We start from the raw sequence: 21,625 nt of genomic DNA on the forward strand, positions 1-21,625 counted from the left end.
AAAACAGTTATTTTAAACTGTAAAAATATTTCAAAATATTACGTTTGACTGCATTTTTATCAAACAAATGGAACCCTGGTGAATTTGAAACTATGAAACCAATTAAATACTAACACAAGAAATATTATCAACCTTAAACCTTCGAAAGTTAGTTTATATAATACAAAATACTCGGTACTCAGACTCAAGTCTGGTCTCAAGTACACTTTTTAGTGGACTCGGATGCATTTTTATTCAGACTTGACTCGGAACTCAAGCCTTTCGGACTCTGAAAATAGTCATAGTCCAGGGACAGGTGACGGAAATATCACTCAAAGCATCACGAAATTGATATTCAGTATCTGCATGTGTTTTTAAGCCTTGTCCAGTAGGCTACTTGAAAGCCGACGTTTATGTACGCACACACTCTAGGCGCGCTAACAGAACGCGCCTCTCAGTCAGTGTGCGAATACCGAGTTCTCTTTTGCTTAAATTCCGTTAGGTTCTGTTATTGCGACACACACACTCACCTTGCAGACTACTGATATAAATGCAGGCGGGTTTTGTCCTAAGTAAACCTGAAAAGTTGGGAGAAATACTGATGCGTCAAAATATTTGATCTGTGCGTCAGATCTTAAAGCGACGACAACGTAAAGCTGCCGACCGCGTTATAAATGTTAATCCAACAACAAAAGAAAAGGAGAAAATCACTCACTGTTCTTCACTGAATCACTTATTAAATTTTATATGAATATTTTGCAGTGATTTATTTTTACATTTATTACTTCATGAAATGTCTGTATAGGCTATTTCTGTAATAGCCTTTAGATTGAGTCCGAATATCTGAAAAAACTTTAAAAAAAACCCTAAAAATTCTATTTTTAAAAAAGATTCTATTTTTATAAATACTATTTCATTTGGATTTTTGATTAATATATTTATCTATCATTTTGGTTGTATATAATACTTGGAATGTTTACTAACATTCAGTATTCACTAATATTAGTTTTTGCTGTATGGAACTTATTATTATGTTTTTAAACATGGTGGCAGTTTATAGCTTCAATGCAAAATAATTTTTCGAACATCTTTGTGACAATAGTTTTTTTTTTTTTTTTTTTTTAGGTCCAAAACCATCGTGGGTGTGTATGATTTTTTAATAATAATTTAATGGCCCATCATCAATTATTTCTTACATAATGTAATTTCATTGTAATTAATGTAACTATAAATTCATTTACAAATAAAACAGGTGTGAGTTGGCTTGTACAGTGGTTGTAAGGTAGTAAAGACTAGGTTTATCCTTCACAGCCTCATTTTCATCCAAGAAAAAAATTCAAAATCTGTCATAACCATTTGTCATAACCCAAAACAAACACAGGTGTGTCTAATTGGGGCTAGAGCTAAAATCTGTAGGACACCGGCCCTCCAGGACCGAGTTTGGGTTAAAATAATGTTACAATACTGACAAAAAGTACTGTTTCCTTGGACTCGGCCCTTTGGGACTCAGACTTGAGTCTGATTCGGCCCATTTTGAACTTGGACTCGACTTAGGTGGACTCAAACCCAACACTACAGTGTAGTGTGAAACCACAAATGCCAATGTTACTGCTGTTACAGTTACTCTGATGCTTTGCTTATACTGCTTGTTTGTGCAAAGTGTAAAAAAAATATCAGTCAAACAATAATACATCAGTGTGTGTGTTGAAGGATGAATAAATAAAACAGCTTAGTGTTTATTTTGTCAAAGGAATGAAGTGTGAAGAGGAATACAAAAATGGTCTTACTATACAAACACACACACACACACACACACACCAAACAAGAAATGAAAGCAAATTAAAGAGGAGAGCATTGGATGCACACACATCTTTACTGAGAGGGATTAAAGAGCATTAGAGCAATACAGAGTCCATACATGTCAAATAGAACCAGACTAATTGAGGGACTTTAACCCTTACACATAAAGCAAATGCTTTATGTGTGGCTATAAAGGGATTAAGAGGGAAATAATAATCTACTTTAGAGGAGGTTTGCCTCCAGTACACCTATGCAAACACCACATACTCTACATTTATGGCATGAGCAGTAGCGTTTATTAAAGCCAAGTATGAATCTCATTAGTGTTTTTAAGCATTTTACATTTATTTCAAAATAGCAACTCAAGGCAGTAACAATTTAAACAATGTATTTTATTTGTGAAATTATTTTCAGCTATTCTTTTTAATAGTTATCTTTTAACTATTTTTGAAGTTTCCAGATTATCAGTCATCAAAGCTTGGTAAATACTGGTCAAAGACATGAAGATTTACTTTAAATTTCACCAAGCTGATTACTCAGTAAAAGCTCCCACAGATCATGTTTTTAAGTCATATTAAGTCTTATTTATCCATTAAAAAGTGGTTATAAGCAGCGTTAAATTTGTTCACCAATGAAAACAAGACGATAACAAAACAAAAACTATGACGAAAATCTATTGACATTTTTGTCAACGAATAAAAATGAGACGAAAATGTTAGGGAGGGACAATTGGGAAGAGACTCATTCAAGACAAATCTGCTGCATTTTTAGGAGATTAGATGCCTACATTTGAACTGTATCATAGCCTATTGATCTATCCGACAAGACATTAGCTTGCATACATTTGCTGCACATCTCATAAATTGTTAGAAAATGTCAATATCTGGGAGTAAGAGAAGTTTGACAAGGCAAAAAAAACTCAATTCGGTCTGGTTTCTGAGCACAGACACTGAAGCAGCGCCTCTCACACAGCTCACAAGTACTCTTTTGCGTCTCATGAAAATACATTCGGTTACCTTTTGCGTGAACATAACAGTTGGGAGAATATCGGATGTGTATCAGTACATTGCATCCGTGCATTTGGTTTTAAAGGGAGACCAGCCTAATTGTATGTCACATTGATGTTAATCAAGCAACAAAAGAAAAGAAAATCACTCACTGCTCTTGACTGAATCACTTTAGTAGCCCTAATACAGATTAATCTAAATTTGTTTCTATAAACGAATATGTCTGCTTGAAAGAATGAAGAATGTGGTAAACATTTTTTTTTTTTTTTTAATTTTTTATAAAGAATACATAATTAGCCTATATGACCATTGGTATTTCATTGAAAAGAAGACCATGTTCTTGTGTCTTTATGAGAAGTTTTAATATAAGGTATCAAACCTATACAATGAGTTTGGTCATTTTAGAGAAACGCTTAATAAATGCATTACACACTGTAAAAACTAACAAATGGACTAACTTTTGTGCTAACAAATGTGCTAACAATCGTTTTCAGAACAGATGGAGCAAGTGCATTTGCTATTTAAATAATGTGGTGCTGGACGTGAAAATGATAACTGCGCTGGGCTGTAATGAGCAAAAATGAGCAAAAAAGTTTCATGACAAAAATGTACCTGGGGGAACTTTTAAGCGACATGCGAAATGCATACCACTAGTACATATCAACACAGTTTCCAAAACAAATGAACACTAGAGGTGGTAAAAGAGCATGATTACAGCTCCATATTTTTAGCTTTCCGGTTATCTGACATATAATGCTACCTATCAGTTTATCCTACCAACACTGTATTTTTAATACAGTACAGGAAGGTTTAGGGTTGGGGTAGGTATAAACGACAGGGTAACAAAAATATACACCGGATGAAACAAGCTTGCTCTGTATAGCTCAGGTGGCACAGCGTTAGACTCAGGATGCAGAATCCTTGGATACGAATCCCATGAAAACATGACTCACGATGAAAGAGCTGAAAGATAAGAGTTTGAAAAACAAGCTAAAATGGCACGTTTGCGATTGCATTTTTACGTCACATACACTTTTGTTAATATACTCTCGGGTAGGTTTAGGTGTAGTGCAGATGGAATGTTATTTTTAAAACGTCTAGTAAATTAAAATTTCTATCTATTGGACTGTGTTTTATTAATGTCTACACCTACCCCAACCCTAAACTTACCCCATAAAATAATGCAAAAACAGTAACTATTGTACAGTACATCTGTAGTATACCATCTAGCCTTTAAAGTTTCATATGTATGTTCATTTGTTCTGAAAAAAAAAGAACACTCTTTTAGCGCCACTCAGTGGACATTTCTTTTGGAAACTGCAGTGATATGTACTTATTGGTACGCATTTTGTGTCTCGCAGAAATGTTCCCACAGGACTGTTGTTTAAGCACACAGACTGTGATGATCTGTAAAACTACTAACATCAAGCACAGTGCATTGAATAACAGCTTGAATTCCAATTATGTTTTCACCATGAGACCAAGTCACAAAAAAATATGCATTGTGTCAGGTGAATGATAGTAACTTTGTAACTTTACCTCCTGGTGTCGCTGTTGGACAGTGTTACGTTAGAAAAACAAGTAATTTATACACTTTTTAATGTTATATTTTATAATACTGGCGTTGTTTTATTTTGTACTGCATTTTTTTTCTTATCCAATATTTTGAGGAGACACTGCCTCCCTTGCCTCTGATATGTAGTAAAATAATATTACAATAAACATTAATAGTAATAAAAAGAAAAATAAATCTATAAAACAATTTTTTTCAGCATTCATTACTCTAGTATGCTAGTTTGGTGCTTAAGAAACTTAATTCACCCTCTGAAGTAAACCACTTTAAATTACCCTTCATTAATAAAATATTAATTTGTTTTAAAAAAAAAAAAAAAGTTTATTTTAAAGGAGAAGTCCACTTCCAAAACAAAGATTCACATATAATGTGCTCAACCCCTTGTCATCCAAGATGTTCATGTCTTTCTTTCTTCAGTCGTAAAGAAATTGTTTTTTTGAGGGAAACATTTCAGCATTTTTCAGAATCAGAATCAGAAACAGCTTTATTGCCAAGTATGCTTACATGCTTACACATACAAGGAATAGACAGAGATGACAATAACAACACACAGAAAATAAAAATAAGATGAGAATAAAAAAATACACACATGTAAATATAAATAGACAAAAATTGCAATATAAGATTTTTTTAAGGGGGGGACAGAGTAATTTTCTGAGCCCTTTTCCTTACTCTGGATGTATACAGTTCTTGAAGGGAGGGCAGGGGAGCACCAATAATCCTCTCGGCGGTCCGAACCGTTCTCTGTAATCTTCTGGTGTCTGATTTTGTAGCTGAGCCAAACCAGACAGTTATTGATGTGCAAAGAATAGACTCGATGACTCTAGCGTAACGATTGGTTCTTTTCATAAAAGTAATACAATTTATATACTTTTTAATGCCAAATGCTCGTCTTGTCTTACTCTGCCTGGACTGTTTTTTTCCGGTTCATGACAATTAGGGTATGTCGAAAAACTCTCATCTCATGTTCTCCCTCAACTTCAAAATCATCCTATATCGCTGTTTTACCTTTTTTTTTTTAAGGCTGTTTGATCTTCTTTGCATGTTCACTTTGCAAAGACTGTGTCGGAACTTCTGCAGTGATGTAGGATGATTTTGAAATTATTTTTGAAGTTGAGGGAGAAAAAACGTTTGGAGTTTTTCGACATACCCTAACTGTCTTGAACCAGAATACACAGAGTTTAGGGAGAGCAAGACAAAACGAGCGTTTGAGATTAAAAAGTATTTAAATTTTATTTTTTTAATGAAAATAACCGATCGTTTTGCTAGAAAAGACCCTTCTTCTTCAGCTGGGATCATTTACAACTGGATTCTGGATCGTTTGAAGCTGCATTTAAACTGTATTTTGGAAGTTCAAAATCGGGGAACCATACCAGTCCTTTATACGAGGAAAAATGCTGAAATGTTTTTCTCAAAAGACAATTTCTTTACGACTAACGAAAGAAAGACATGAACATCTTGGATGACAAGGGGGTGAGTACATTATATGTGAATCTTTGTTTTGGAAGTGGACTTCTCCTTTAATATTACTCAGTACTTAAATATGTAATTACACTGTAACAGGGACACCTTAAGGGTGTTTGATCTTCTTTGCATGTTTACTTTGCAAAGACTGGATCGGTACTTCAGCAGCGATGTAGGATGATTTTGAAATTATTTTTGAAGTTGAGGGAGTTTTTCGACATACCCTAACTGTCTTGAGGCAGAATCCACAGAGTTTAGGGAGAGCAAGACAAAACGAGCGTTTGAGATTAAAAAGTATTTAAATTGTATTTTTTAATGAAAATAACCAATCGTTTCGCTAGATAAGACCCTTCTTCCTTGGCTGGGATTGTTTACAACCGCATTTGGGATCATTTGAAGCCGCATTTAAACTGCATTTTGGAAGTTCAAAATCGGGGCACCATATCAGTCCATTATATGGAGAAATATCCTGATGTGTTTAACTCAAAAAACATAATTTCTTTACGACTGAAGAAAGACATGAACATCTTGGATGACAAGAGGGTGAGTACATTATATGTGAATCTTTGTTTTAGAAGTGGAGTACATGTACAATCAAAACGTGAATTAGCATGAATTACTTGTATGGATGCTTTTAGATAATTAATGAAATCGAATCTAATTTTAATCATATCTGGAATCTTGAATAAATCATTTCCTTTATCACGAGGATTGGCCTATTTGCTAAGGATAAAAATTGTTGCTGCCTTTAAATTGAACCAAAATTAGATCTCTTCAAAGGGGGTATTTTAGAACAGCTTTTGCATCAAAACTGTGTGTATGATGTCTTAAAATACTGTCTGGGTGGGCAGTACATTCAATTTAGGAAGAAAGCTATAGTTCTTCCCACATCCTACTTGCTCTTGAACCTGCAACCTCATAAATCCTCATAAATATCAACTAAAGTCTAAAATATCTCACATGCCTCTGAAGAGAGCAGGCACAGTTCAAAGACAAGATGAAAAGGCCGAGAGAAAAAGAGAGTGCAAGAGGAGGAGGAAGGGAAAAGAACATCAAGAAGGTGCTTCTTATGAAAGGTGAAGCGTTAAATGCCCTTAGGTATCGATTTTATATCACAGTCAGATCTTAGATAGCTTTAATGGATTCTTAAAATGCAACGAAATCTTTCCCACAAAAGAAAGCCATTTGCTTTGAAAGCGGGGAGGGAGATGAGAGCGGGAGAGACGCTGCGCTCTGGGGCCGGCATAAAAGAATATGTCAGCTGTGAAATTCACGTCACGGCACCTTGAACTAGATGAACTGGCGAGACATGCACGAGAGAGAGAGAGGGAGGAGCGGGCTGTGAAGGGTGGGGGTGGATGGCGGACCCTGAGGGGCGGAGGAAAGGGCTTTTGGAGTGGGAGAATATGAGAGAGAGAACTGACAAGAGTGTCGTGACTGAAACCACAGACTGCCCCCTGGAGACACAGGCATGCGTGTCAACAGAGTACTGCCCCAAATACTCGCTCTCTGACTAGAATGATTCACTCATCTCTCCCACACTCTCACGCAGGCTCATGTCACCTCTGCTGTTTCTTATTTTGGTTCTGGATATTTATTCTTGTTCTCTTCTCTGACCTGGGTAAGGTTTGTGTGTCGGTCATCTGCTGCACTTATTCCAGTGGTTACTATGATTCCTGATTTCGGTCATGGTTGTGTTTTTTGCTTTTTTGTTTTGTTTTGTACTATGATATAAATGACAGATTTGTCAACTGTGTCAGGACAACAGTGAAGGCCACCTTTCATTGGTTTGTTAGTATGGCCCTTTGCTATTCCTTCATTTCTAATTGTCTGCTTTGTGCAAGCAGAGTTTGAATTATGTTAGAGCTCTTGCTCTTCACTTTTTTACCTCTAGGCGTCAGTAAAAAGCCATTTAAACCCAGTTTTAAAAAAAACAAATCAAGACTAGTTTATCAAGATTAGGTATGGTTAGGTATGTTTTGAAGCATGGCAGCTGGTTTGAGCTGGTTCTGGACAAAGCTAAAATTAAAGCAGCTGTTATTCCAGTTTTCTGGAGTAGACAGTGTAATTACTAGGGATGTGATGAAATCTCGTGAGGTCCGGTGTGTCTCGCAAGATCCCACTGGTCTCACGAGAACGTGACAATATCCTTGCAAAACATTTTGCAGCCTTTACATTAGAGCTGCACGATTAATTGTTAAACACTGCGATTTCAATTCAAACACCCACGCGATCTTATTCCTAAATGACAAGGATTCAGCTATGTCTATTATGACTGTTTCACATCGCGAGTGTCAGTGGAACATGAAAAGCACATTGTCGCTCATTTACTGATATGGGCAGCGACAAAACACGGTGCTCACGCGCCACTGACACTTGTGATGTGAAACAACTTCAAAGACATTTAAATCTGCATTCATGCTGCTACTGATCCAAAAACAGCAACAGTCTTTTTAACCACCCATTATTATTTCTGTTACAGACATTTAAATAACAAAAGTACTGGGATAAGTACTGGGAGTTTATAGTTTGTGTATAAACACTTACTGTCTACAGTAGCGATCAAAACGAAGTTGATTGCAAAATGCACCTACATTTTTTGCATTTTGTGTTTTTCAGCTGAATAAAATAAAATTTTTCCCTATATTTTTCAACATTGAGATTTCTTATAAAAAGTCTAAGAACCTTGTCTCGTCTCGTTCTCATGAACCCAGTTTCATGTCTCTTCTCGTCTCGTGGGATGAGTGTCTCGTCACACCCCTAGTAATTACTCACATGATTATTCAGAAATCATTTTAATATGCTAGATTCGGTACCCGAGAAATTATTATCAGTGTTGAAAATGTTGTCCAGCTTAATATTTTTGTATGAACTGTGATGGATTTTAAGGACTTTTTTGCTAAATAAAACTATATATAAAAAAAATCTTACATTCAACTAACAGTAAAATTTCTAATTTTATAGTAAAATGTAACTTTCTGTGACAGGTTTTTCCTTTTTACAGGTAACCTATCTATCATTCTATCTATCTATCTATCTATCTATATACCTATATATACATATTTCTTTACAAATTAGTTAACATTAGTTACAGTAAATACTTTAGTTAACATGAACTAAGAATGAACAATAATTCTACAACATTTATTAATCTTAGTTCATGTTAATTTCAGCATTTACTAATACATTATTAAAATCACAACTTGTGTTTGTTAACATTAGTTACACTGTGAACTAACACAAACAAACAATGAACAACTATTTTTTTTATGAACTAACATTAACAAAGATAAATAAATAGTTTAACTCTGCTGCTGCTGCTGCAAAAAAAAAAAAAAAAAAAAAAAAAAAAAAAACTAAAACCAGCCTAAGTTGGTTGACTGGACTTAGCTGGTTTAAGCTGGTCTCCCAGTCTGGCCAGCTAAGGAAGTGGCCAAAACCACTCTAAAACCAGCCTGCTGACCAGCTATGACCAGCTAAGACCATCTAAGACCAGGCAGGATGACCAGCTAAGACCAGCCAACCAGCTTAAGCTGGTTTTATTATTATTATTATTATTTTTTTATTTTTATTTAATTTTTTTCTCGTCAGCAGGGAAATGTATTTTCCATTGTTCGTTCATGTTAGTTAATACATTAATGTCAACAAATGACACCTAAATTCCCACCATAAATATATCAAAACTAATTTTTGATTAGTAATATGTATGACTAAGAAATTCATTTGGACAACTTTAAAGGCGATTTTCTCAGTATTTTGATTTTTTTTTTTTTTTTTGGCACCCTTAGATTCCAGATTTTCAAATAGTTGTATCTTAGCCAAACATTGTTCTATCACAACAAACCATACGTCAATGGAAAGCTTATTCAGCTTTCATGTGTAAATTTCATTTTCAAACAATTGACACTTATGACGCTCTTGTGGTCCAGGGTCAAATATTTGAACTTGGTTTGATGCTGACATGAAATGAGCACTCCTATGATGCATTTGTCAATGTCTGCCTACACTAGAGACTATATACATGAAATTTGCTGTATCTCTATCTAGTTTTTCTTATAAAGTGCTCAAAAATTGTGTTAATGTGCAGTCTGTTAAATCCATTTCTGGACAGGCTGTGGCTCATGGACATGTCGATAACCCTTCTGAAACTCCCACCTGTAAGTGGACAAGTGGAGAAATGTGCCTCACCTCTTCCTCTAGGGTGGCCCTCTCTTCTTTTAGCTGCTGTATGTTACTCTGAGCCTGGTTCAGCTCCTGTGTCTTCTGTCGCAGCTCCTGCAGGGCCGACTGCAGCTGTGCTTCTCCCGTCCTTAGCTCTTGCAGTAGCTGCTGCTGCCGCTGGGAGGTGCTATCACAAACATGTTGTAGCTCTTTTTCCTGCTCTTTCATGCGCTCCTGGAGCACTGCCAACTCCTCATGAAGCTCCTGCGTGGCCGAATGAATGAGAGCAGGAATCTAGAGCAAAAGAGAAAAGGAGAGATGCAAATATAGTTTAAAAAAACAGACACACATACAGGCCAAAAAACCATCTGTGCTGATGACTACGACTAATTATGTTCATCCTTCTGACAAAATAACAACAACAACAACAAAAAATGTAAAAAAAGGCCATGTGTCTACCGAGAAAAGGGACACTTTTTAATGTTTTTCATATAAATTTCTTATTCTCACTGCATTTATTTGATGAATACATTAAAACAGTAATACTGTGAAATATTATTACAAATTAAAATAACAGTTTTCTATTTAATTATAATTAAAATCGTTATTTATTCCTGTGATGGCAAAACTGAATTTTCAGCAACAATTACTCCAGTCTTCAGTGTCAAATGATTATTTGGAAATCATTCTAATATGTTGATTTGGTGCTCATTATCATTTATTATTGGTGCTCAACAGAAGCAGACAATAGTGAAGTATTTTTACTCTGGTTTAAATGTACGTTTCTACTGTCTGTACTTTATTGGATTTTTTTTTTTTTTTAAACTTTACTTCACAACATTCCAAAGGATAATATTGTACTTTTTACTAAACTATGTTTCATATTAAAAATCATTTAATACTTAATTACATTAGAAATCTAGTACTTTTTTTTTATATACTTCAGTAAAAGTAATTCAAAGATTACATTTTTAATGTTCTCAAGTAACAACATTTACGAAATGTAGTACAGTAAAAAGTATGATATTATGCTTTGGAATGTAGTGAAGTAAAAGTTTCCAAAGAAAAACACTCTGATAAAGTACAGATTTTTAAATTTAATTAGGGATAGTAAAAATACCTCACTACTGTCCACCTCTGGTGCTCAGTTATTAATAGTGGTTCTTATTATTATCAGTGTTTTTGCAGCTGAATATGGATTTGGATTTGGATGGATTTTTTTTAGGATCCTTTGATGAATATGAAGTTAAAACAACAGCATTTATTTGAAATAGAAATATTTTATAAAGTTATAAATGTCTGAAAATTCAGCTTTGCCATCACAGGAATAAATAAAAATGTAATACATATTCAAACAGAAAACAGTTATTTAACTGCAGTTTGAAAGCAAAAGCAGAAAGACATCTTAATTATTACAAACTTTGGATCCCTATAATTCACCACCTTGGAATTATAAGGTTCTACCTGACATTTTGTAAAAATTTAGTAATTCAAATATATTTATTATTCTGTGACAATGTATTTATATTATGTGATATTTCTTTTGTAAGCTGTGTACATTTTGGGCTTTTTTTTTTTAGAAAACAAAAAAAGTTCTGTCTACAATCTATGGAATGCAAAAACCTTGAAGCTTAATATTTCAAAAGTGCTCAGAATGCAGATAGAACCTTATAATTCCAAGGCGGCGATATATACAGTAGTTAAAGATAATTTGGCATCACGTCAACTTGTCCTGAACCCCTTCGCTCCCAAATCCCCTCCCCATTTTGGCCAAGCCCAGCAACCCCTTCATCTGTGGCATGCAGGCAGACAAAACCTCTCAACATCACTTCTGGACCAGTAGACCTGCCTCCACCAATCTTCCTCCAGGCAAACTAACACGCACTGGGTATCAGGCTCCACCGGACGGACAGTAATCAGACATCATTTATGGCCATGAACAAAGGAGAGGTGTGAGCCAAAAACCAAACACTCTCAGAAAGAAAGACATGAAACAGACACAGGGGGCTGTGTGTGTGTGTGGGTGTACTGGTATTCACTAGATGTAGAGAACCAAACGTCCTCACAAGTATAGTAATACCAGTCAATTTTGACCTTGTGGAGACATGTTTTGGGTGTCTATTAGGAAATCATATATGATGAAATGTTTAGAAAATCTAAAAATGTTTTGTGTAAGGGGTAGGTTTAGGGTAAGGGGATAGAAAATACAGTTTACACAGTAAAAAATAATAATAATACAATTTTAAAAAATAACATTACGCCAGTGGAATATCCCCATAATGATAGGAATACCAGTTTGTGTGTGTGTGAGAGAGAGAGAAATACAGGTGCTGTAAGATAATGGACTAAATCTAATTATGTCAGTCAGTGACCACTTATCTCTGTCTATTGACAGTTCTTATTTTTACATTTTTATAGTGTAGAGCTCAGATCTGTAACTCTCTTTTTCTATTCTTTTCTTGTTTTAATGCGAAAAGAAACTAAGATAAGATATATTTATTTTTCCTTTGAGGTTAAATAATTCATGCATCAGAGGGTTAATTAATTAGTCCAGTGGGACTCTCATGTTCTCATGTTCAAGTCCTCCAAGCAAGTCAAACATGTTTGTCTTTATCTCAGGATTATATGAAAATATGAAATTATCCAGTTGAGATCAAAGGGTCAAATAAGGATGTCCAAGATTATGAAAACTCATCTGAATATTTTAAAAATCACATTCGATGTTCTTGATGAAACGTCTCATTTAAGGAGATTCGTAGTAATGACTGGAAATTCGGATCCTAATAGGTTGTTGCACATGCGCGACTGAAAGAATCACTCCCTGAGATGACTCGTTCTTCCCGAGTAACATTAAAAATCTGTTCAAAATGAAAGAATCGTACAAGAACGACCCATTGTCGTTGTAGATGTGCATCCCAGAGCCTGTGCTACACAAGCTTTTGTGCTTAAAAAGTATATCAATTTTTATTTTTCGAAAAAAAATGACAGAGCGTTTCGCTAGATAAGACCCTTCTTCCTCGGCTGGGATCATTTAGTGCCCTTTGAAGCTGCATTTAATCTGCATTTTGGAAGTTCAAAATCGGGGCACTAGTGAAGTCCATTATATGGAGAAAAAACCTAAAATGGTTTCCCCAAAAACCATAATTTCTTTACAACTGAAGACAGAAAGACATGAACATCTTGGATGACAAGGGGGTGAGTACATTATATATATATATATGTATATATTATATATACAATCTTTGTTTTGGAAGTGGACTTCTCCTTTAATGTTAACTGATGATATTTACTGCGTAGCTGCTTTACATTTAAATAGCTGGTAAGCATTCACTAGAGTTGTCATGATAGAAATACGGTGTAACCAAGTAAAAATACATATTTGCCTATACTGAATACAATTGAAAATACACATTTTAATTATTATGTATAAAGTTTTCTTGGGGTTGTACCATTTGATACCCCATGAACTGACTTACTGACCTTAATACATTAAATGTGATATTAAAAACGTCTTACTATGCTTTTTCATTTTTTGAATTTTAGTCAGTGTGTGGTGTTTATGTTTGGCCATAAAAAAGATCTACAAAGTTAGATCCCAAAGTCGACTGCAAAGGGAGATATTTTGTTTAAAAAAAAAAAAAAAAAAAAACTTTCAAGAACTACAACGAATGGCTCGTTTGGACTACAGTGTTGTTTCGGGGTGTTATGATGTCACAAAGCCCATTAGAATATCATTAAAATAAAGCCCACCTACAGAAATTCGAATGGTTGGGGGTTGGACATGATCTGTTCCGGTGGCTATGTTGGTGCCGTTACTGTAAATTCCCTTTCAGTCAGTCACGTTCGACATTACATCAGAACAACTAACGAGTTGGGAATTCTGACGTAGCGTCTCCAGGGAATGAGGGTTACATAAGTAACCGAAACACATAACAAACACATAAACTTGTCACATAACTCTGCGTTTGGTTATAACAGAATAATTTGGGCAAAGGTTTTTAAAATATGAACAATATTTAAAAGCAAAACTGCTTCACTAAACTCATGAGCAGCATGCTATTTATCCACAATCAAGACATGTAGCTGTCACATGGTCAGTCATTTGTACCTTGTTTTGAAGTTGCTGTTTTTCACTCTGGTATTTGTTAATCAGCTCCTGATTTTTTTGTCTTTGGATGTCCAGTTCAATATCAGCTTCTCCTCTTAACTTCATTTCTTGCTGTTTCAGCAGTTTGTCTTGCTCAGCCTGTTTCTGCTGGAGAAAAGCCTCCATCTGTATGCACGCAAATATGGGTTAAATAAGGGTTAAGGTCAAATAAAGTTTAAAAGATCTACCGAGAATCAGATTATTATATGTGCAGTTAACCGAAATTCAGTCTACTGACATTATTAATTACAGTACAATACATTTTAGACAGAGCAGTAACTAAACTTAGTTAACTAAACCTAAAATAAAAAAAAGAAAAAAGAAAAAAAAAAAACTGTTTTGTTAATTAAAATAAAGCTGAAACAAAATCTAAAAATGTAGTCACAAAAGAAAAACAATAAAAAAAACAAAAAATAAAAAAAAACACCATACATAAACAAATTGGATGCCCCATGCAAATCCCCTGAACACGTGCAGTTATAAATAGGCACTATTTATATGATGAATGAATTCTTGCATAACAATAATTGAAAAAGTAAAAAAACTAACAGGACAAAATGGCTATGAGATACACTCATCTCTTTTCATTTTGGCTAATTAAGGCCTTGTGTTGTAGGAAAAAGCAAATAAAGCTGTTTGCGCAGTCTTTCTGTGACTGCATGCTGTCATTTCAAAGACTGGGATTGTTCACCAAGTGTGTGTTGTGAAATACTGAACTGTCAGCAGTTGAATAAAACGGTTAGAGCAATTACAAACAACAAAGACGGGGATAGTGACATGCCATGTATTTTAAGTCGGGCATGACCAAGGCCACCATCTTTTTCATAGAGACCAGAGTGCAGACAGAGTGCGTGTGAGAGAACACAGCAGGGTTTGTGTAAGTGTGTGTATGATGGCGAGAGAGAGAAAGCATTTTAGTGTGTGTGATGAAGAGAGACTTTGTGTTTATGTGTGTTTGACAGTAAGAGACCACTTCCACCTAGACTTGGATGCATGTCTGCGTTAACAGCAGGAAACCGGCGGGTCTTAAATGTAATTTGCACTAAATCAAACGGCATTCCTCTTAATGCAGGCAAGCTGAGAGCAGACCTCATCCCACAAAAAATACAAATTAATGAATTTCAAATAATAAAAAAAAGAACTAAACTGAATTTCAGACAGAAGGAAAAGAAAGAAAATGTGCTGGTGGTTCTCTGGGATAGTGACGCTATACAGAACACTATATTTGTCTTTTCAGTGTTCAAAGGGAATATATTAAATTTAAATACACTGGCCCCAAAAGGCATGAAAATAATTGAATTAGATAACAAAATATCGGAACAAGTGGAATTCATATATATATATATATATATATGTATAAATATTCTGCAAACATACTTGTCAAACATAACATTTTACCAAATAAATAAATAAATAAATAATGGATAAACTGATTAAAATGAAGACATATATTCGACATATTCTGGTTGTCAAATTGTAATGAAAAAAATTTGCTCCCAAGCTCATGAATCAGTATATACATCACCGCTGGTATAAACACTGTAAAAAATGATCATGATTTTAACAGTAAACGACTCTAAAAATGCTGCAACCTATTCACTGTTTAACGGTAAGTTCCCCTACTACATATAATGAGAAACTATATTGGACATGTCATGTCAGTTTTAGGAAGTGAAAAAGGATGTATAATTTACAGTGAAAACCTGTAAATTGACATTCCCAGAATTCCCTGAAATTATATTTCACTACTATATTTCCTACTTTTGGTGGTTATCAAAGTATTACAAAGGTACTAAACAGATTTCTGAACTTTCAGAATAGATTAGTATATTAATATTTGCAGCGGATATTTAGTGATAGAGGCTATTTACACTAAGTGAAAATAGCATATTTTCTTAGTGAGAGATACTATTTGCACTAAGTGCAAATACCAAATACCAAAACATTTTTTTCAACAAGAGATGCTATTTACACTAAGTGTATATAGCAATGGGTTCTATTTACATTAAGTGCAAATAGCTGTAGATTATATTTACTGCTATTTATTGGATTATCTGCTATTTATAGTACTGCAAACAGATGTAATTATCTGCACATCAGCATTGTAGTACATTAAAGCGGTATGCAGTAATTACGTATTGAGTGTAAATTATAGTTTTAATTACATTTATTAAATGGATGTTGTCTTACTGGGACAATAAGCCCGTTTTACACCTACCCTAATTGATACTTTATTTTCAACTTTTCGATTTTTTCCTTCATTTTTATTGAAAATAAATGCCTTACCAACATGATATGAAATTTGAAAAGGGAGACGGCAGATTAAAACCTGGGTCAATCGCGTCGAAAAGAGTAGAACATGTGCTTTATCCTCTGCGCCACTATAGCTCACAATTAACAACCGTCTTTTGTAGTGTTGACTAGCCTAATCACACACTGGTGGGCGAGGTTAGTGTAAATAGCCTCTGCCAACGAGGCGGACTATTTGCACTTAGTGTAAATAGACACTGCAATTAAAATATTATATCAGTAAATGAAATAGGATTTTTAAATGTAAATGTAAGTTAAATCCATAAAACCTAAAATGTTGCTACCACATTTTTACAGTAAAATTCTGGCAACCAGAGCTGCATGGTTTTTACCATAAATTTTACTGTTTTTTTTTTCTTTGTGATAATTTATTTTCTTTTTTATGCTATTCAAACACATTGTTCTTTTACATGTCCTTAGAACATTTAATTTTGTAATTTATTTCTGTGATTTCAAAGATGAATTTTTAGAATCATTACCCCAGTCACATGATCCTTCAGAAATCATTTCTGCTTAAAAAACATTTCTTCTTCTTCTAATTATTATTATTATTATGTTGAAAATAGCTTTTTTCAGGTTCCTTTGATTAATAGAAAGTTCATAAGAAAAGTATTTATCTGAAATAGAAATCTTTTGTAACATTATAAATGTCTTTATCAGCACTTATGATCAATTTAAAGCAAACTTGCTAAATAAAAGTATAATTTTCTATAATTTAGAAAAAAAGGTATAGTGTATAAGGTTACAACTCTTTCTATTCATCAAAAAATCCTAAAAAAAAGTGTATTAAACTGTTTTAAATATTAAAAATAATAATAATAAAAACTGTTTCTTGAACAGCAAATCAGCATATTAGAATTATTTCTGAAGGATCATGTGACACTGAAGACTGGAGTAATGATGCTGAAAATTTAGCTTTGATCACAGGAATAAATTACATTTTAAAATGTATTTTATTTTAAATATTAAACATATTTCAAAATGTTACTGTTTTTGTCGTACCTTGGATTAAATAAATGCAGGCTTGGTGAGCAAAACTGTCTTCTTAAAAATAAATAAACAAATTAATAAAAAAAATAAAAACCTTACTGTTCAAAAACTTTTGACTGGTAGTGTATGTTAACTAGATGTAGTCTTCTATCGTGTGTCAATAAATTAATTCTTTTGGCTTTTATGCTTCAGAAATGTGACATACTAGGGAGTATAATGAGCTCCCTGGTAAGGGAGTATAATGAGCATCGATGCTCCCTGATTTTTGCAGTGCATTGTGGGATTTTTCAGGGAGAATGTTCCACTGCACTCCCTGATAAATGCTTTGACAGACCTAAGGAGCTGAGTGAGACTCACCCAATGTCTTCAAACTCAATAGAAATAGAATCCAAGAAAGGGATTTGACTCCCCTAATCTATAGTGACCGAATATTCTGTATTGTATTCCTTGTTTAACTTGCTTGTTTAAATCTTTTAATGATCCAAGGACTGAGCATCTATGTTTACTATCCATATTCTTCATCCAATCCAGATTAGCAACTAGATTAAAAACCCACAACATTTTTCAAACACATGCCTTTTCAAATACTATATAAAGTACAGTAAAAAGTAAAATATAAAGTCTCTTGGAGAAACTAAAAAAACTTTTGTGAGTGAATGCAAAGGTCCTTGGGGAAATGCAAGCAAAACCACTAAAATATATTTTCAGTAGAGGTCTACAGGAGTAACTCTGAACTACAAGCACAGAAAAGATGTGAAACTGAAAAAAAGAAAAGAAAAAAGAAAGAAAGAAAATCAGAATAGTGTGAGAGCCACATCTTTCTATAATGTATTATGAAAAAAGCACCCATCATAAATAAAATCTAATCATTATGAAAGATTGTTTCCTTCATCTTACATCAATATAAAAGGTTTTTATTTGTATTGTGTGACCTCACCTTTAAACTGTGCTCATCTGCAGCTTTTAGCCTCACTCTAAAGCTCTCCTCCAGTCTCTCCAGTTCTCCCACATGAGTTCTCCTCAACTCCTCCCTAAAAGAAAGTCTACAGTAAATACACCAACAGAAGACCATATAAATCAACTGAACATACTGAATAACATAAATGCATAGGAGAATGCTTTAATATCATTGAGCAAATTATCAAACGTAACGTAAAGCATCTTGTCTCGTCTTATTCTGACTCATGCTGTCATACCTGCCGTGACACGAGTTTTCTAAAACCACTATATGATTGATCTGTTCAATATTACAGATAAGACAGAGGAGAGATATTAGGTCATTTGGACATAAGGTGTCATAATTAACTGCAGATTTCAAAGAGTCACGGTGACACATTTACTGACACATTTATGAGCAAGAATATTTTATGATGCAGTTGTTATGGAAACATAATTGTTATTTTTGTTAATTGTCACATGTCATAAAACATTCTTATATAAAACTATGACTAATGTCAGGCTGCAGCCTCAGGGCTAAAGAGAAAATGTTACAAAGGAAATGAGAAGGGTCGTTGAAACACAATCCACAAAGTCAGACAGTAATGAGTAATTCAGAACAACTAGTAGGTGAGGTAGACAGAAAAAAATGCAATCTATTAGCTTTCATACTAAATATAACTAAAATATAATCATACATAAGAAAATATACACTGCCATTCAAATGTTTGGGGTTAGTAAGGTTTTTTATTTTAAAGAAAGTAACACTTTTATTTAGCAAGGATACATTAAATTAATCAAAAGTAACAATACAGTCTTTTACACCATTATACAGTTGAGGTTAAATGTTTCCATCCCCCTTTCAGAATAATTTAAAATGTTAATTTATTTGACCAAAATAAGAGGAATCATACAAAATGCATGTTATAGTTTTAGTACTGACCTGAATAAGATATATCACATAAAAGATGTTTACATATAGTCCACAAATGAAAATAATAGTTAAATTTATAAAAATGATCCGTTCAAAAGTTTACATCCCCTTGATTCTTAATACTGTGTTATTACCTGAATGATCCACAGCTGTGCTTTTTTTGTTTAGTGATAGTTTTTTATGAGTCCCTTGTTTGTCCTGAACAGTTAAACTGCCTGCTGTTCTTCAGAAAAATCCTTTGTGTCTCACAAATTCGTTGGTTTTCCAGCACCTTTGTGTATTTGAACCCTTTCCAACACTGACCGTTTTATTCTGAGATCCATCTTTTCACACTGAGGACAACTGAGGGACTCATATGCAACTATTACAGAAGGTTCATATACTCACTGATGCTCCAGAAGTAAAAATAATACATTAAGAGCCAGGGGGTGAAAACTTTTGAACCAAATGGATATGTGTACTTTTTTATTATTTTGACTAAATGTCATATTTGTTTCATTTAGTACTGCCCTTCAGAGTCTACAGAAGATAATTACATGTTTCCCAGATGAAAAAAAAAGTTAAATTTACTGATCTTCAAATAAAAAATTAAAAATAAAAACAAATAAAAAAAATCATGTATTTAAATTAAAACATTTACTGAACCACAAACTTTGAAAACAGTATGTATAAAATGTAAAGAAAAAAAAGTATCTATATTAAAGATACATTATCTAAATAATTAATAACTTAAGGACTAGACATTGTAAAGTTATAGTTCACCCAAAAATAAAAATTCCATCATTACTTACTCACCCTCATGTCATTTCAAACCTGTAAGACCTTGGCTCATCTTTGGAACACAAATGAAGATATTTTTAGTTAAATCCAAGAACTCCGCACATCGAAGTTGTAGACAGAAGAGAAAAACATTAAATAAAGTTATTTTTGTTTTCTTTGCACACAAAAAGTATTCTTCATAACACTACGGTTAAACCACTGATGTCACATGGAGTATTTTAACGATGTCTTTACTACCTTTCTGGGCCTTGAACATGGTAGATATATCATTAAAAATATCTTAATTTGTGTTCTGAAGATGAACGGGGTCTTACGGGTTTGGAACAACGTGAGGGTGCGTAAAAAATGACAGAATTTTCATTTTTGGGTGAACTATCCCTTTAAATGTGAATTAACACAAATGATGCCATGTACAGGCAGTAGACATGGAAAATAGATAAGCCTTCCAGGATTGTCTCTCGTCTTGTTTGTCGTCAGTTTAAAATTGTGATTATGGTTTGACTCATCGAAACCTACTTCCTGTTGTGAAGATCTAAACAAAAGCCTTTGAAAAGCTCTTCTGGTATTAGACGACACAGACAGCGGTAATATGAGGAACGCTCGTGACTAGACAGACAACTTGGCAGAAATTCCATTTTTACTGCACATTCCTCTGTGGCTCAAACATTCCTCCCATGAGACATAAACTGTGACTTTGTAGACAGACTACTTCCATCACAGATTGGTGAAGACTCAGACGCACACAAAAACAAACAAACAGCTCAGGAAAAACATCAAAGTCCAAACAGGCTGACTGAATCAGATGGCCACATACCAGCATTCCTACATCTACCTATCCTGACCTAACCTCTTATAGTTAAAATGTGTCTTGAATACAATATTTAGAATATTAGAGACTTCAAATGACCATAATAGGCTAAAATTAACCTAGATACACCCTAGTATGTGTTAATGGAGGTTGCTGTAATTCCCCTGAGGGAGAGGAAGTCACACAGAGAGGAAAATAGAGTGCGTGAGCAAAAGATTCCAGGCGTATTCTTTTATTTTCCACCCAAAGAGAGAGGGAATGTTTCATCTTGCCGCTCTTACGTGCCGTGAGGCGCCATACTATTAATGTTAGATAGGTTGGGGACTGACAGACATGCAGCTCTCTGACAGCAGTTGTGCGATGGGCCTCAAGAGAGTTGGCCTATAATGGGGATGTCTGGGGGAAGTGGCTCTCAGAAATACAAGTGTTAAATAGGCCCCGTCTGGAATGTCCACACTTCACTGCACTTGTGTAATCAAATCAATGGGAAAATATCGGAGTGGCAGATAGAAAGCAAATGCTCTGAAAATGGAAAAAGTTGAAGGAGAGGAGGAAAAAAGAAACACATGCCAAATAAGTTCTGAGAGAAGTTTAGCGTAACTAGAATTTTTACACAGCTTTGAGGTTAAGGTCACCAATACTAAATGTGTAATCGCTATTGACATAATTATGAAAAATGGCCTGTCATAGTATCAAATTTAATATCATATAATTTCAGAGTTTTATATTACAAAAA

The 21,625-nt window shown here is 34.2% G+C and overlaps 1 protein-coding gene across 2 annotated transcripts in view; it reads right to left on the minus strand.

The window, feature by feature from the left end:
* Nucleotides 1-21,625, minus strand: part of lekr1 (leucine, glutamate and lysine rich 1) — a 137,525-nt gene that overhangs the window by 6,257 nt on the left and 109,643 nt on the right. The window contains exons 10-13 of one of the 2 annotated variants that reach the window (XM_051135540.1): nucleotides 18,369-18,462; nucleotides 14,093-14,257; nucleotides 10,012-10,278; nucleotides 3,591-3,749 (exon numbers count right to left, since the gene is read on the minus strand). In XM_051135540.1, the coding sequence (XP_050991497.1) occupies nucleotides 3,597-3,749; nucleotides 10,012-10,278; nucleotides 14,093-14,257; nucleotides 18,369-18,462 (679 nt within the window). In that variant the 3' untranslated portion in view covers nucleotides 3,591-3,596. Of the gene's footprint in view, nucleotides 1-3,590; nucleotides 3,750-10,011; nucleotides 10,279-14,092; nucleotides 14,258-18,368; nucleotides 18,463-21,625 lie in introns of those variants that run through there. The other variant, XM_051135539.1, reaches the window with a different exon arrangement.

The sequence above is a fragment of the Labeo rohita genome, chromosome 18 (genome assembly GCF_022985175.1).
Source record: "Labeo rohita strain BAU-BD-2019 chromosome 18, IGBB_LRoh.1.0, whole genome shotgun sequence".
NCBI classification, from domain to species: Eukaryota; Metazoa; Chordata; class Actinopteri; order Cypriniformes; family Cyprinidae; genus Labeo; species Labeo rohita.